We start from the raw sequence: 15,926 nt of genomic DNA on the forward strand, positions 1-15,926 counted from the left end.
GGGTGCAGGTGAAGGGGAGTGGGGAGAAAGAGGAGGTGGCGATTTTGTAAAGACTCCAAGTTATGTTTGAAACACTTTTGTTACCAAAGACCAATCAGAATAACTTTTTAGCTTCTTAACCTTAATGTCCCCTTTTGAAGTAATGGATTTGCTGTGTGACTAAACCACTTGGAACATAAAGTGTGTGTTAAATGTCGATTAGTTGACTAGACAAAAATTCAGATAAACACATGAATTCAGAAACTCATTCTTTTCTATTACAGGTGACCTTCTAGCCTTGCTTTGAAAAAGCCATTTTGTGTAACTCTTGACTGTGAATGAACTGCTAACACAACTGTTGGGATCACCCCTGGAAAAGCATGTCACTCCAGAGGTCCTTTGCTTGACCCAGTACCCGGCATTAAAAAAAGACGTGTTTTTCTTTCTTGTTGTCCCCTCCATCATTATGAGCATTGGCTTTTCACCCTTGAAGTAAAAATGTTGAAAGCCGAGTCTTCAGGTGAACGAACCACCCTCAGAAGTGCTTCTCCTCACAGAAATGCATACAGAACAGAGTTCCAAGCACTGAAGAGTACGTTTGACAAACCCAAGTCGGATGGGGAGCAGAAGACAAGAGAGGGTGAGGGCTCCCAGCAGAGCAGGGGTAGGAAATATGGCTCCAATGTCAACAGGATTAAAAATCTATTTATGCAGATGGGTATGGAACCCAACGAGAATGCTGCTGTTGTTGCCAAAACCAGGGGCAAAGGTAGACCTACATCCCCTCAGAGAAGAATGAAGCCCAAAGAATTTGTGGAGAAAACAGATGGCTCAGTGGTTAAGTTGGAGTCCTCTGTTTCCGAACGAATTAGTAGATTTGACACAATGCATGATGGCCCTTCATACGCTAAGTTCACAGAGACTCGGAAAATGTTTGAGAGAAGTGTGCACGAATCAGGGCACAATAATCGCTACTCCCCAAAGAAAGAGAAAGCCGGAGGGACTGAAGCACTGGATGAGTGGGGGACTTCCAAGTCCAACCGAGGCAGCAGCGATTCCTTGGACAGCCTGAGCCCCCGCACTGAAGCCGTGTCCCCAACAGTGAGCCAGCTGAGTGCGGTGTTCGAGAGCACCGAGTCTCCAAGTGCCGTGGTTTCTGAGAAGGCTGAGAGCAGTGAGTACTCTGTGACTGGACATTACCCTCCGACTCTGCCGTCTGTTACCGTTACCAATCTTGACACCTTCGGCCACCTCAAGGATTCTAATTCAAGATCTTCAAGCAAGCAAGGTGTTGAGACAGAGGATCCTCAGAAGACCCCTGCAACTGCAGAAGGGGCTCTGAAAGCCGCCTCTCTAGCTTCTTTGCCTAGTGAGGAAATAGAGCTGAGCAAGGGAGCCGAGGACGTCACATCTCCCCAGGAGACTCTGGACAGCACTGACACAGATATTCCTGACGAACCCTGTGCTGAAAACCAGGCGATGCCAAAGTCTGATCACCTCCCAGCACAGAACGAAGCCTCAGAAGATGCTGAAGCTGATGTGGTTGGGAGTGAGACAGCACAGCAACAGAAGAAAGATCTGGCAGGAGGTGATGTAACCTCGCCTGATGCTTCTGCATCCAGCTGTGGAAAAGAAGTGCTTGAAGACTCAAATAATTATGAGAGTTCCCATGTATACATGCATAGTGACTATAACGTGTACAGGGTGAGATCCAGGTATAACTCGGACTGGGGGGAGACAGGCACTGAGCAGGATGAGGAGGACGACAGTGATGATAACAATTACTACCAGCCCGATATGGAGTACTCGGAGATCGTTGGGTTGCCGGAAGAGGAAGAAATCCCAGCAAATAGGAAAATTAAGTTTAGTTGTGCTCCGATTAAGGTATGTTTTCTTTCAGATTGTTCCCTAAGTTTCCTTTCAGCATGGTGGCCTATTCAGGATAGATTTGACAACTACTAGATTTTGTAAGACATTTGAGTCTGTGGGTATTCACCTGTTGTCCGGTGATTTCAGAAGTGAGACGTTGCGGAGGTATCAGGTTGGCTAAAGTGATGTACGGTGGCATAAACCCCCAGGGAGACATAAGCAAGGTGAAGCAGTTTGTGACACATTCCAGTGGAGTCCGAGTAGCCAGAACACTGAAACCGGGAGGTTTCGAAATACAGCTACTTCTGCAAGGGGCTCTTTAAGATGACCCATCAGTAATCACATTCTGACTCTACGTTATAAGATACAGGGTGTAAGGTGCACTGGGGGATTTATGCTAACCTTGACATCATTTTCTTTCTTTTCTTGCTTTAATGTGTCGGAGCTACTCCTTAGTTCAGTATAAATGGATGGTGTTTCTGAACTTTTTTCTTTTTGCATTGATACTTGGTTGTGAACATTTGCTTTATGGAGCTATATTAGCTGGTAAATACTTTGCAAAGCCGTGGTTATAGACAACTTCGATTTCAGGAATTGTTATGTAGCTTTATATTGACATTCTGAGGGAGGAAGCATAGTTGACTTGCCATTCATGGATTTATTTTGCCTCTTAAAAACTGGAATATGCCAATTGAATTCAGATGTTTTATTTTAGTGATTTCACGTAGCTAACATTTGGTGGAGAAGAAGAGCAAAGAGTGTCTCAGGAGCGGGTGGCGTGATGTTATTAGTGTAAAATGGCACTAAGGGCAGGGGTGTGGGCTGAGTTTCAGAATCCCCTGGAGTGCTTTTCCAAATGCTTGCCCACCAGCTCATCTTGTGGGGACCCTGGGGAGGTCTGGTTCAAGTGTGTTGTTTGATGCCATCTTCTAGGGGCATGCTGCTAGCATACGTGCTGTATAGATGATAGATTTGGAGTTTGATGCCACATCTTTGTCAATTTGCTTCTTAAAACCTAAAGGTCCCATTTTCCCCCCCCGTCCCGTGAACTTACATTTGAAGCTGTAAGGACTTCCGTGGAAATACGCACAGAAATACCTGCCTTTGCTGTGATTGGCCAGTAATATTTTGAAATAAAGTAATATTCTATGAAGTTCTGTATAGGTGTTAATAAGTCAGAGTTTTCCTTGTTACTATAAGGTGACAACTTGGGTCAGAATGACCATATGCAGTTCATCTATGTTTAAAATGAACCGAGATATAGATTTAGTTTGAGAGTAAGCTGTGTTTTTGTATGTTTTGATACTTTCTTGTATTTCTGCTCGCCTGTCCATGGGGTTATTCCCACTTTTAGGCACCCTCTTCAAAGGTGTCCGTTTCCCAAGCCTGTCCACCAAGCTCCCAAATTCCACTATTTAGGGTCCTTTGAGCATGTTCTTCCTTCTTCCTAGAAAGGCGTCAGTACAGGTTAGACCATCCTAAACTGAACAAGAGGGGTCAGCACAGGTTAGACCGTCCTAAAATGAACAAGAGGGGTCAGCACAGGTTAGACTATCCTAAACTGAACAAGAGAGGTCAGCACAGGTTAGACCATCCTAAACTGAACAAGAGGGGTCAAGATCGCCCTAAACTGAACAAGAAGGGCCAGCACAGGTTAGACCATCCTAAACTGAACAAGAGGGGTCAAGATCGTCCTAAACTGAACAAGAAGGGTCAGCACAGGTTAGACCATCCTAAACTGAACAAGAGGGGTCAGCACAGGTTAGACTGTCCTAAACTGAACAAGAGGGATCAGCACAGGTTAGACCGTCCTAAACTGAACAAGAGATGCATAGCTGAAATAACTGGCCACTGACTGCTTAAAGCAGGGGAATAGGAAATTATAAAAATTTATCATCTAGAGTGTTTGCCACTGAGCCTCCTGGGATACCAGCCTTGTATTTGGGTCCTCTAGCGCACAGGACATAACTGCGTAGTGGTTTGTGTGATGGATTTTACAGAATCTGTCCTTCAGGTATGTCTTCATATGTGAAGTATGAAAAATTTTAAATTCAGACTTTCTGATTTCTGTTGCTTATAGAATAAGTGTTTTGCTTCTTTACTCAAACTGGGGTATGTAGAAAAAAGAAAGAAAATATGTGCATTCAGCCCATTTCAGAAAGAACTTGGGTCTTGGTAAGATTTGAGTATCTGAGGCCATTTGGCTTTCGTTGGGCAGTTAAAGGACTAGTTGGAGTGAATTGAGTTTGTAAGCAGAAGCACCATCCTTATCTCCTCTGTAATGAATAGGACAGTTACTCTTTCTTGTTGCTTCCCTTGTTTGACAGGAAAGTGGATACACTTGGACATTTGAAAACAGCTTTCCACTGAGGGTGGAGTTTGTTCACTCCCCATTTAAGATTTTTCTTTCTTTTTTTGCTTTAGAGGGAGGTAATTTAAAAACTAAACTCAACAAGTACTTTCGTAGGTTCATCACGTTTGCTTGTCATGATGCTAGCTAGCTGCAGAGGATTCCCACTTCTGTAAGAGTAGCCCTCTGTGACCTAGTAGTCAGTTCTTGCATCCATTTTATTTAAATAAACTCAGGTTAAACACAGTAACAACTGTGCCCAAATGTCTTGTGTCTTTTGAGCCCTTGATAGTTAGTTCTTGGCTTACTTGTGTTGTGACAGGGATACAATACATTTGAAACAGAATACATTTACCCATTCATTGTGTTTGCTTATTTTCCTAAAGCTTTATGTAGGTAGTAGAAAGATAAGATTAAAGCCTTTTCTTTGATATTTAAACACTCTATCTTTAAGAAGCATTATAAAGATTATTCTTTACAGAAATAATGTTTGAAAGTTTTATATTCCCGATAATCTTTTTCTTTTCAAGGCAAAACATTCCCAACATCTTTAGTGCTTCATTAGTCTTGTGTATGAGCTTTGTGGATGTAATATTGTTTCTAATGTTTGGTTCAATTCTCTTATAGAGATTTTGAATAAATGTTACCTTGAGATGTCTTAAATCTGGACCCAGAAAACAAACAAACAAACAAATAATAGTTGATCTTTATAACATATTCCTTCTATTCATTAGTTATTTGAAAATGGTCAGAATACTGAGGTGTGGTGGCACATGCCTATAATCTTAGGACTGGAAAGGCTAGAACAGCAGCATTGAAAGTTCAAGGCCATCGTGGGATACATAGTAAGAAACTGTTTCAGTATCTTCTCCTCCTCCAAATGATCTGATTGTATTTGCTGGCTAACACTTAGTTGATTTCCCCATCTTTCACAGACACAATTGTTACTAATTGTATAGGTTGATGTATTTAATAGGGAGGGTCATGGAGCATCAGAATAGGATTATTAATAGAAAGTACAAACCTTACCTCGAAGACATGGGGTGGGAGAATGTTATTACCATTTTCATTTGAGGTATAGAATGATGTTTTAGTTTTCAGAAACTTCTCAAAACCAAGGAATTTAATTAAAGTAATTATGCTTTATATCAATAAAGGCCAACGAAAGTAGCTTATGTCATTAATTTTTTTTTCTGTCATTTTAGAACATTTACTGAGCCTCTAGTATGTGTCAGGAAGATTATGAATACAATCATGAGAGCATTTGTCTAGGAAAGGGATGGGTGGGAGGTGGGCATCCCATTAAACAAGGCTTTTCTGTCTCATTAGCTGTGTGATGACCTTTGTAAGGTCATCACAGCCTCATTAAGGAACTCATAAATAACCCTCGCTTGTTACTAGACGCCTTAATATTCTTTAGCTTTGTATTCTTGAAATGGCGTCATCTAAAAGAGGAGATTTTTTTTTAACTCCCAGCAAGTATGTGATTGCAGAATTAATGTTCCTGAGCATTGTGATACTTGCTTGGAGCGTTTCTCAAGCTGTGCTACACTTTAGCCATTCTGGGTTTTGAAGAAGGACAGGCGAGGGGAGAGGAGCCTTTATCACTGATACAGGAGCCTTGGAAGCCAGTTCTTGGTGTATTCGCTACCTCATGTGGGCTCAGAGTCTCTGTCCTGGACATGGAATGCTTTTGGCTCAGTAGTAATGTTTAAAACAGAGTTCTGAGACCCAACTTTTTGTTTCTGAGGAAGCTTTAAGTTTTAGCAGTGCTTCTTAAACTGTAATATGCATATGAATCACTTGGAGATCTTGTTAAAATGCAGATTCTGTTTCTGTAGGTGTTCCCTGAGAAATTACCTTGATGCAATGATTTGATCCTGAGTACAGGGCTGAGCCATTGCAGAGGTAATGCAACAGAAGCAGTCAGCAACCAGGTTAAAATGATCAAATCTGGAATTTCTCAGCCCAGTTCAAAACACAGGCCCAGAAACAAGAGAAAATCCATGGAGTAGGTTGGTAGATTTGATCAGATGCGAAGGGCTGGCCACTTAGCTTCATGGTAGAGTGCATGCCTCTTAACGCTTGAAGTTCATGTTACCTACCCCATCTCACGCCCTCAATGGTACGTCGTGTTCACCTGTCTTTCTTTTTCTTTCTTGTTTTGGTGAGTCTTGCTATGTAGCCTAAGCCGTCTGTCTCTTTCATACCAGCCTTCCTACATTGTGGCTCTGAGGACTGGTGCTGATATTGGAACCAAAATATCAATGTACTGAAGATACCCTGGTTGGTGTTGGTATGGAACAGACACACTGGGTATAGTTGTGGCTTTGCAGATTTACCTGTTGATGAGCTATGGGTTTTTGTTTTTGTTTTTCAAGACAGGGTTTTGTGTGAACCAGGCTGACTGGGAACTCAGAGATCCACCTGCCTCTGCCTCCAGAGTGCTGGAATTAAAGGCGTGTGCATCACCGCCTGGCAAGCCACAGGTTTTAGTTGCTTTTCCTGGGGTGATCCCCTGCCATTCCAGAAGGCCATGTGGAGTGTCTGCAGTGGGTAGCTTTATAGGGAGATTGACAGTTGTCAGTCTAGAGATTAATGATAACATGTTTTAGTCCCTTAAGCCTTTTTCTTTTGATCATATTTTCTATGTGTTCTATTTTTACATTATCAGGTGGTTACTAGCTTACCTGTTTTAATTATGTTTTCTGAGTTTTGCCTTTGCTCTACCAGTATATATATTCATTATCTGTACTTACCCAAGCCTGTGTTTCCCGCGGTTGAGGTCACTCCTTAGGACTTTTACTCAGCACGTTTGTGTTTGTTTCCTGTTATTCGTCGGGGGCAGGGATGGGACGTGCTGGCTGTTGAACTGGGCCATGGGCATGCTAGTCATACCCTCTATCAATGAAATAAACTTTCAGCCTCCATCTCTCCTTGACCTCTGTAATAGAATTTAATATTTTAAAATTTAATATTTTAAAAAACTTACTCAACAGTAGGTCTGGACTGGAATCTAAGAGTTCATATTTGCTTTTCTTTTCCCATTTTGTTGTTGGGATAGGATCTACTTATTTGGCCTTCTCTAGTTGGCCTAAAACAGGTTTTGTGACCCAGTCTGTTCTTGAACTCTTGGCAGTTCTGCCTCATCTGAGTGCTGAGATTACAAGTGCATGCCGCCACACTCATCAGAGAGGTTCAGTGTTTCTAACAAGGCCTTAAGTGGTGTCCGTGCTGCTGGTCCCCGAGCCTCTTTGGATTTCAGTGTGAAATGCGATGCTCATCTTCCAAAAGAAGCTGGCCCTAAGATGCTCAGCAGTCTGCTCTTCGGGAGTGGCTGTGCTAGCAGGTGTTGCGGAAGAAGATCCTTTGTTTATAAAGTACCACTAGGTCACAGTTATGTAAGGCACTCTGTTTCCGGATGCCAAGGTGGATTATGATTTGCATTACAAGGATTTTGGGTCATTAAATGCCACATCCTAGACCCTACTGTGGCTTTCCGTATAAAGGGACAGGAGGAGGAAGTTTTTGGTTGACTGAGAAATTCCATTTCTTTCGTTCTTTGGGGCATCTAAATCAATACGCTTCTAGAGGAAAATGTAAGCATTGTCATCCCAATTAGCTTGTTTTTTTTTTGTATGACTTTTAAGGCATAACACTGAAATTGGATTTCCTCTTAAAGTTTGATGTTTTATAAAGTGACTATGGTTCCTAATGATGTAAATGAAAGAAGTCAATTAATTGAATATACTATGCAGAATAAATAATATATGTAAAAATAAGTCCCTTGCCTAAAATTCAAGATTATGTTGTACTCTTTGTTCTTGTGCAGTGAGCAATGATCATTTGTTTAAAAAGAGATTTTTTTCCTAAAGCAAATTATGTTTGATGTTTCCTCGCATTTCACAGCAGAGTCTGAAATTTTTCTGAATATAACTATTTTGTCTTTGCTCTCAACTTCCTCATATGAACACTGGTTACTGGATGGATTCATGGGCTTTAAAAGTAAAATGCCAAATTTAGGGGGAAATTAACTGTTAATGTTCATACATAGCTTACCTCATTAACCCAGCTGCCTGTTCATATAAAGTAATTTGATTTAAATCTTATCTGCATCTTTATTACCACACATAAAACGGTAGCTTAGGGATTTGTTTAGAAAGCCAATTAAATTCTGAACAAACCTTGCCATCCTAAACTCAGAAAACAATTCAATGCTTTTGTGCTGCCTCATAGTTTTCTTCCTGGTCCCTGTTTAGATGTCCCAGAGTTAATCTTGTCACATTGTTAACACAGAAGCTTAGAGCTGAAAGTACTTACAGTACTGTAAGTTCCCAGTCACTCAAGGAAGCACCACTCGCATTTTGCTGACGGATGATTTCTTCTGCTTGAATAATTCTTCTTACCGGGAATTTATTTTTTGGAGGGTAAAAGGGACATTGGAAGGAAGGGCATACTAGGTATCCGTGCACTTGTTCTTGTGCATTGAATGTTGATTTGCAATTTTTTTGTTGAAGTGAAGTTCAAACAGCTTAAAAATTCACCATTTTAGTATACAATTCAGTTTTTACAGTGTTGTACAACCATCACCAATATATAATTCTAAAATGTTTCCATTACCCAGCGAAACAACTTTAAGCCTGTTGTTAATCATTGCCGATTTCTTTTCCTTGGCAAACAGTAATATATTCCTATCTTCATGGCTTTTGCCTTTTCTGGACAGATCATGTACTTGGAGTCTAGAGAATGCTTTTTTAAGAGAATGCTGGCGCTGCTATAAATGGGACTGGTCCATGTAGAGAGGGTGGCAGGCTCCAGGGAAGTCTAGAAAGCAAAGACGGAGAAGACCAATGCTGTCAGCTCACCTTGTAAGCTGTCTCGTCCAACAGGAAAGAGCAGAATGCAAGGTGAATGCTAGGTATATTTCTTAAGATGAGCCTCTCCGAAGATGTAAATAATTCCAATCAGACCAAATTAGAGTGAATAAAAGATGCCCATGTTTAATGCAGAGCTCCCAGGTGGCTGGGAGAACATGGAGAGGGAGGGAGGAGACCACGAGAAACATGGAGACCGTGTGTTCCTTTTCTGGGCCTCAGCCTAAATAGCCTGTGCCAGTGGTCCTGACCCTCCCAGGTGAGAGGTCAGCGCTTGGCAGGCTTTCTAGGAGGTGGAGATCAGACCAAGGCAAATCCCAGGGCGAGGGGGCTTCCAAAGATAGATGCCGGGTATTACTTTACAGCCTCTTTGTATAAGGGATGATAGGGAGCTGAGGTGATGCTTATGACCAACATTTTAGGCTCTCTTTGGATAAAAGGGCATTGGCTCAAGTCTGGCTATTTCCTGTGGGCATGGGGCGATGTGGGGGAGGGCAGGGCTAGGAGTTGGTGGGCTCACACTCAGTGAGCGGTGTGGCTGGAGCAGCATCTGGTTTACTGTCAGTCTGGAGTTCCCAGGCAGCGGTTTTTTGAGAGAGAAGGCAGGTGACTAGGAGAAAAAAAACATTGTTATTATTGGCCCTATAAAATGGGGCTAGCCATGGAAAGGATCATTAACTGCCACAAAGAATGGGACAGAGAAGTGCCCTGGTTGTCCAGGTGACACTCGGGTGTATAATTGGGACACAATAGCAGATACAACCAGATTTTAGCCAAATCGTGGGCTTTGAGAGCCTTGTTTATTTTACATTAGATGTTAGATAGCCCCAACTTAAAAGGATTTTTGTAAAAGGTCGGCCAAGGGTGTTGAGTAATTGGTAAGCCTATAGGGACTCAAGCCTGTCACAATGCACGCATTGGACAGTGCTCTTGAGTCAAAACGGGGGTGCATTAGAAATGAGTGGCAGATGTCTCCAAACTCCCAAGTCTCATCTCAGCTAAGCATGGCTTAGTCGTGTGGGTCAAGCTTTCAGCGAGGCTGCGACTTCATTGGAAAGCCCCCAAACTGACAGAAGTAAAGATGTGCAGATGGCTCTCCGGGGACTCTACTGGCCAGGTATTTCAAAAGGGGAATTCCCAAGTTGAAGTCAATTTTAGTCTGGTGGAGAGTGCCCAAGAAGGGCGTCATCCAGCATGCGACACTGGGCCAGTGGGTAAAACAGACCTCCTCGGTGGAAACCTCCAAATGTTAGGTATATTTCTTAAGACAAGCCTCTCTGCCAACGCAAATAATTCTAATCATACCAAATTAGACCAAATAAAAGATGCCCATGTTTAATGCAGTGCTCCCGGGTGGCCGGGAAACATGGCGAGGGGACGAGGGCAGGGAAGACCATGCAAAACCCAGAGACCATGTGTTCCTTTTCTGGGAGGCAGCCTAAATAGCCTGTGGGAGTGGACCTCACACGCCCTGGGGAGGGGTCAGTGCTTGGAGGACTTTCCCAGAGGTGGAGTCCGGACCAAGGCAACTCCAAGGGGAAGGCGGCTTCCAAAGATGGATGCTGGGTATTACGGTGAATGGGGAAATGTATGACCATGAGCTTACGGCAGAGGATGGCTGGGGTAGCTCCCTTGCTTAGGACAATGCCCTTCTCTTTTTAGGGAGAGGTATTTCAAAGCTAGTTGCTGCTCGATAGCATCAGCTAGTTTGGAATTCCATAGGCTGACTAGGTTGGCCTCCATCTTGCAGTGATCCTTCTACCTCAGCCTCACAGATTTTGGGATTAAATTTGGGCACCAGCTCTCAGTTTGCAGTCCTGTTAGTGCTCTAAAGGGCTGCTGTTGGAACAGGCGTGTGTAACTCAGCACAGAGTTTCCAGTAGGCCCACTTATGCTGATATTGATTTTCGTTATACATTTTTCCTTTTTGGAAGAAGGGACTGTTTCCCTAATGATAGGATGGTTGTTTCTTCCCCACCGTGTTTATTGTTGCTTCCAGTATCTTTTATGCTGGTTGGACTCCTTATGAGCAAGTGCCAGTCTTCGCTTAAGCACAGTAATTGTCGGTTTCACTGGCTGCAGGAAGGCATCTCATTTATGTACCTACTTTCACAGAAGCATACCATATGTATTGCTCTTAACCGTTATTAAATTACAGTGATGACATGGCTCTGAGAAATAACGTGGTAGTCTCTAGTTGTGGACACATCTGCTTCTTGAGTCTCTAGTTGTGGACACATCTGCTTCTTGAGTCTCTAGTTGTGGGCACATCTGCTTCTTGAGTCTCTAGTTGTGGACACATCTGCTTCTTGAGTCTCTAGTTGTGGACACATCTGCTTCTTGAGTCTCTAGTTGTGGACACATCTGCTTCTTGAGTCTCTAGTTGTGGACACATCTGCTTCTTGAGGCTTTCGATTTCTCATGTGTAACTGAAATTATGTAATTTCAGTTACATAAGATCATTGGTTATAATAGACTTTTGTAGTTCTCTGGTTGTATCGTAAATGTACCTATAGTGGACAATAATCAGATATATTTGTGACATTTGAAAGAGAAAATTTAAGGGTATCCTTTGTTAAACTGTTAAAATGAATAGCTTATATTCTATTGCTTCTGAATCTCATTTGCACCATGACTTCTACTAAAATCTTTAAAGTGGTTAAAATACTAAATTGAAGGAAGTCATTTCGATAGAATGGATTTGAGGGCAGTGTGGCTTTTTAAAGTATGGGTTGACTATATATTATACCCCTGCTGAAGAACTAAGAAGAAAGAAAGTTTTTGGTTATCTAGTTGCTGACATATTAATTGCTTCCACTCACCTTTGTTCTGGAAATAGCTTCATAGCATAGCTCAGCATGACTGAATTATTGGTAATTTTTTGCACAGTTTCTAAGTTTTCAGCGTAACTAACTGTTCCTTTTTTGCAAAACAGCAGTCTGTTGAAGAAATGAAACAGCTCATGTGTAAAGATACTCAAAAATCTTATATCCTAAGAGAAAGTTTTGTTTGCTTATTTAGTCTATCACTGGGATTTTACAGGTGTATTTGTAATGTTAGAACTAACCCTTACTTATCTGTGCATGAGTGGAGGATAACTTATGCATGGAGTTGTATGTAGCGTACTGCTGTGATCTTCCCAGCTTTGGGACTGACCTGACTGGGTTCATTGAATGACAGCACACATATAGAAATCTGGGGTCTGGTGGACCCTGCTCTGGTGGAGGTGCACCAGCAGCGATCCTGAAACCCAGTATTTTATATAGCAGGAACAGAAGGGGAACAAGGAGGTGGGTAGCTAATCTCGTAGAGACCTCTGTAGGGGAGCAGTCTCAGGTTGGAGTCGTGGCGGTTTGTGTATACATTGTCCACATCTGTACTTGGGCCAGGGTAAGACCTTGACTTTCTTATGGGTCTCATTGGGGTTCTTGACACGGCCGTACTCATGTCAATAGTAGACATTCACACAGGACTGTGTACCGTTCCCATGAAGAAAGCATCTATTTTCTCTTAGAAAAATTAACATTGAGCTGTGACCCTTAAAATAAATGCAAATAGGCCTTACAAAATAAGACTTCTGCTTGACCCTTTAACACATGCCTGTTAATCCCAGAACTGGGGAGGTTCTACTTTGCTTCTAGCAAGAGGATTAGGTATTTAAAGTCATCTTCAGCTACACAGTTAGGTTAGTGTGCTATGTGAGACCCTGTCTCAAACAAAAACATCAGGAGCATCATCATCATTGATAACAACAACAAGGAAAGGGTGAAGCTGGCAGGTGGCAGATAACACTCAGGATACTGAGGCAGGAAGGCAGAAGGTTTGAAAGGAGGAGGCTAGTCTGTGCTATGTAGTCACACTTTGTCTCAAAAAACAGAGGTAAAGTCTAGACTAGACATGAAAATAATATGATGAAGTAGTATGTTAGTTACCTCTTCACTGCCAGGATGAATGCCTGGCAGAAGCAATTTAAGAGGGGTTTACTTGGCTCATGGTTTCAGAGGGTAGAGTCCATCATAGTGGGAGGGCATGGGGACAGGAAGTGTGCAGTACAGGAAGAATGGTGAGGGGCTCCTCAGTGGTGGCAGACTTGTAGGCAGAGTGCTCAGCTGGAACCAGACAAAGGCTTCACTTTCAAAGGGCTACCCTGACAACATCTACCAGTCAGGCTTTACCTCCTAAATGCTTCACAGCCTTCAAAGTAGGAGACTCAGGATCAAGTATTCACAGCAGGATCCTAGACAAGAGGAGGGAGTGAGTATCTTTTACACTCAGATGTTAACAAATTGGACAAATAGAATTGAAGAATGATAATTGTCCATTTATGTTGCTCTAGCAGAGTGAGTTCATTTAGTTCATGAGTCTGGAGACTGGAAAATATGAGAGCGTAGTGGTGGCATTTCACTTGAGCACATTCCATAGGGCAAAATGCACCAGTGCAGTCACTGTCATGACAACAGGTGCTCCCAATAATGCAGTCCCATTAATACCTTTGAACAACCTTCCCTAATTGTAGTTATAATCCCTACATGTGAAATTTTGCAGGGCATGCACAACCCATTGCAATATTAATAAGAGTCAAGTCCTCACTGATACTGATTTTAAGTACCAGTGTTTAACACTAAGTTAATGAACCAGCATCATATATATATATATATATATATTGTGTGTGTGTATGTGTATATGTGTGTAGCATCTACAATTTAGCATAAATTTCAAAACATAAAATTTTCAACAAATTACTCTTGATACCTATGAGTTTGAGGTCAGTTTCACAGAGTGAACTCCAGAACAGCTAGGGCTACGTGGAGAAATTTTTTCTTGAAAAAATAACAACAAAAAAGATTTATAGCTGGGCAGTGGTGGTACACACCTTTAATCCCAGCACTCAGGAGGCAGAGTTTGAGATCAGCCTGGTCTGTAGAGCAAGTTCGAGGACAGCCAGGGCAGCAAACCTATTGAAACCTCAACAACAGAACAAACAAAAATTCTTTACTATTTTCTGATGAATTATTCTTCAGAAAGGCTGTGCTATCATTACATTTCATTAAAGTCCTTTTTCCAGAATTTTTGTACCACCAGCTATTATTTTAGAAGTTTTCTGCAGGTAGCTAAACCTACTGCTTTTATTGTGCTTATTTACCGGTGAAGGTGAAGGCTTTCCTTTGTTTGCAGGCCTGTTTTATTTACTTTTTCATGTGCCTACTATTGCTCCCCAAGTCTTAATCAGACTAGGCAACTACCCTTCTACTGAGTCATATCCCCCATGGAGGTGCTGTCTTTTTCATGGATCAACCTTACCCACATGTCCTCAGTGACTCTATAAGGCCTTTTTCATGAGTTCTCTGTGTTCACTGCCTTCTGGGCCAATGATTGTTTCCAAGGGTTACATTGTAATGCTATTTGTGTTAGTAGAAAGTAAAAGTAACTTGAATTTCCAGTAACAGGAATGGTTGAATTTGTCATGATGGCTGCATAATGTGTTACATCGTGTAGCTGATGATTTCTTTATAGGATATTTATTCTCTCTCTCTCTCTCTCTCTCTCTCTCTCTCTCTCTCTCTCTCTCTCTCTCTCTCTCTCTCTCTCTCTCTCTGTGTGTGTGTGTGTGTGCCCCTGAGTATACATCAGTCATTTCTTGTGCCCACAGAGGCCAGAAGAAATTAGCAGATCCTCTGGTATTGGTGTTGTAAACAGTTGTAAGCCTTTTGGTGGGTGCTGAGAAACCCAGGTCCTCTGCAAAATCAGTAAGGGCTCTTAATTTCTGAACCATCTCTCCATGTTTTCTAAGATGACTTCAGAATGAGGAATCCTAGCAAATAGGATAGTTACATACTTAATATGTATTTTTAAAATAATTTTATTTTTGAAAAAAAATGTATCTAAATAAAGACTGTAGATTATGTAGATCAAAATCTTAATTCTGATATCTTGTTGGAGAGAACAAAGTTGGACAGAAAGAGTAAAGGTGATGCTTAAAAGTTGCTTGTGCTCTTCTGGATTTACGAGACTTTCAATAATGAGTGTATGCTGCCTTCTACAAGGACCAGGGATATAGCTCAGTTGACAGAGCCTTGTCTGGCATGTATGACCCCAGGGTTCAGTCATAAACATGTGGTTTAGGCCAGTAATCCCCGGCACTCTGGTGGTAGAAGAGCAGGAAGATCACACGCTCAAGGTCGTTCTTGACTATGTAGAGTTTTAGGATGACTTAGACTACCTGTGATCCTCTCTAAAAATCAGATAAATCGAATCCAGTAGGATGGCTCAGCAGGAAACGGAGCTCCTCATTTGAGCCTGTAGGTCTGAGCTTCATCCCTGGAAACCACGCGAAAGTGAAAGGAAAGAACCAGCTACACACACACACACACACACCCACACACACACACACACTCCTAAACAGAAAACTTATTTAATAGAAAATGGTGCTAAGTAGATGCAATTTGTGCAGCAATAACATTTTAAAGAAGTTGATGAAAATAATTTAACACGTTTTATTATTTTAATTTTATTAAGTTTTATTTTGTTTATATGTATTATTGTGAGGCTGTGTGTGTGTGTGTGCGTGCACACACACACACCATGGTGCATGTGAAGGTCAGAGGACAACTTGTGGGAGTTCTTTCCTACTCTATGGGTTTCAGAAATTGAACTTAGACAGTTAGGTTTGGCAACATGCACCTTTACACACTAAGCTATCTTGCCAACCAGAAACACTAAAAAAAACCTTGATAGTTAATTTTAGTGTAATTTTCTTTGAAGGACATATCACAGAAAATAACTTTGAAGGTTGAAGGTAATAAGATAATCCATGGCAAACCCCAGATTGCACTCACACTCAAAATCCTCCTGCC

The 15,926-nt window shown here is 41.8% G+C and overlaps 1 protein-coding gene across 5 annotated transcripts in view; it reads left to right on the plus strand.

The window, feature by feature from the left end:
- The first annotated feature begins 269 nt into the window (after positions 1–269).
- Ppp1r9a (protein phosphatase 1 regulatory subunit 9A) overlaps positions 270–15,926 on the plus strand; it is a 296,952-nt gene continuing 281,295 nt past the window's right edge. For all 5 annotated transcript variants that reach the window (XM_038320888.1, XM_038320892.1, XM_038320891.1 and 2 more), the window contains exon 1: positions 270–1,863. In XM_038320888.1, coding sequence (XP_038176816.1) covers positions 478–1,863 — 1,386 coding nt within the window. In that variant the 5' untranslated portion in view covers positions 270–477. The remainder of the gene's footprint in view (positions 1,864–15,926) is intronic.

This window comes from Arvicola amphibius, chromosome 2, assembly GCF_903992535.2.
Source record: "Arvicola amphibius chromosome 2, mArvAmp1.2, whole genome shotgun sequence".
Lineage (NCBI taxonomy): Eukaryota > Metazoa > Chordata > Mammalia > Rodentia > Cricetidae > Arvicola > Arvicola amphibius.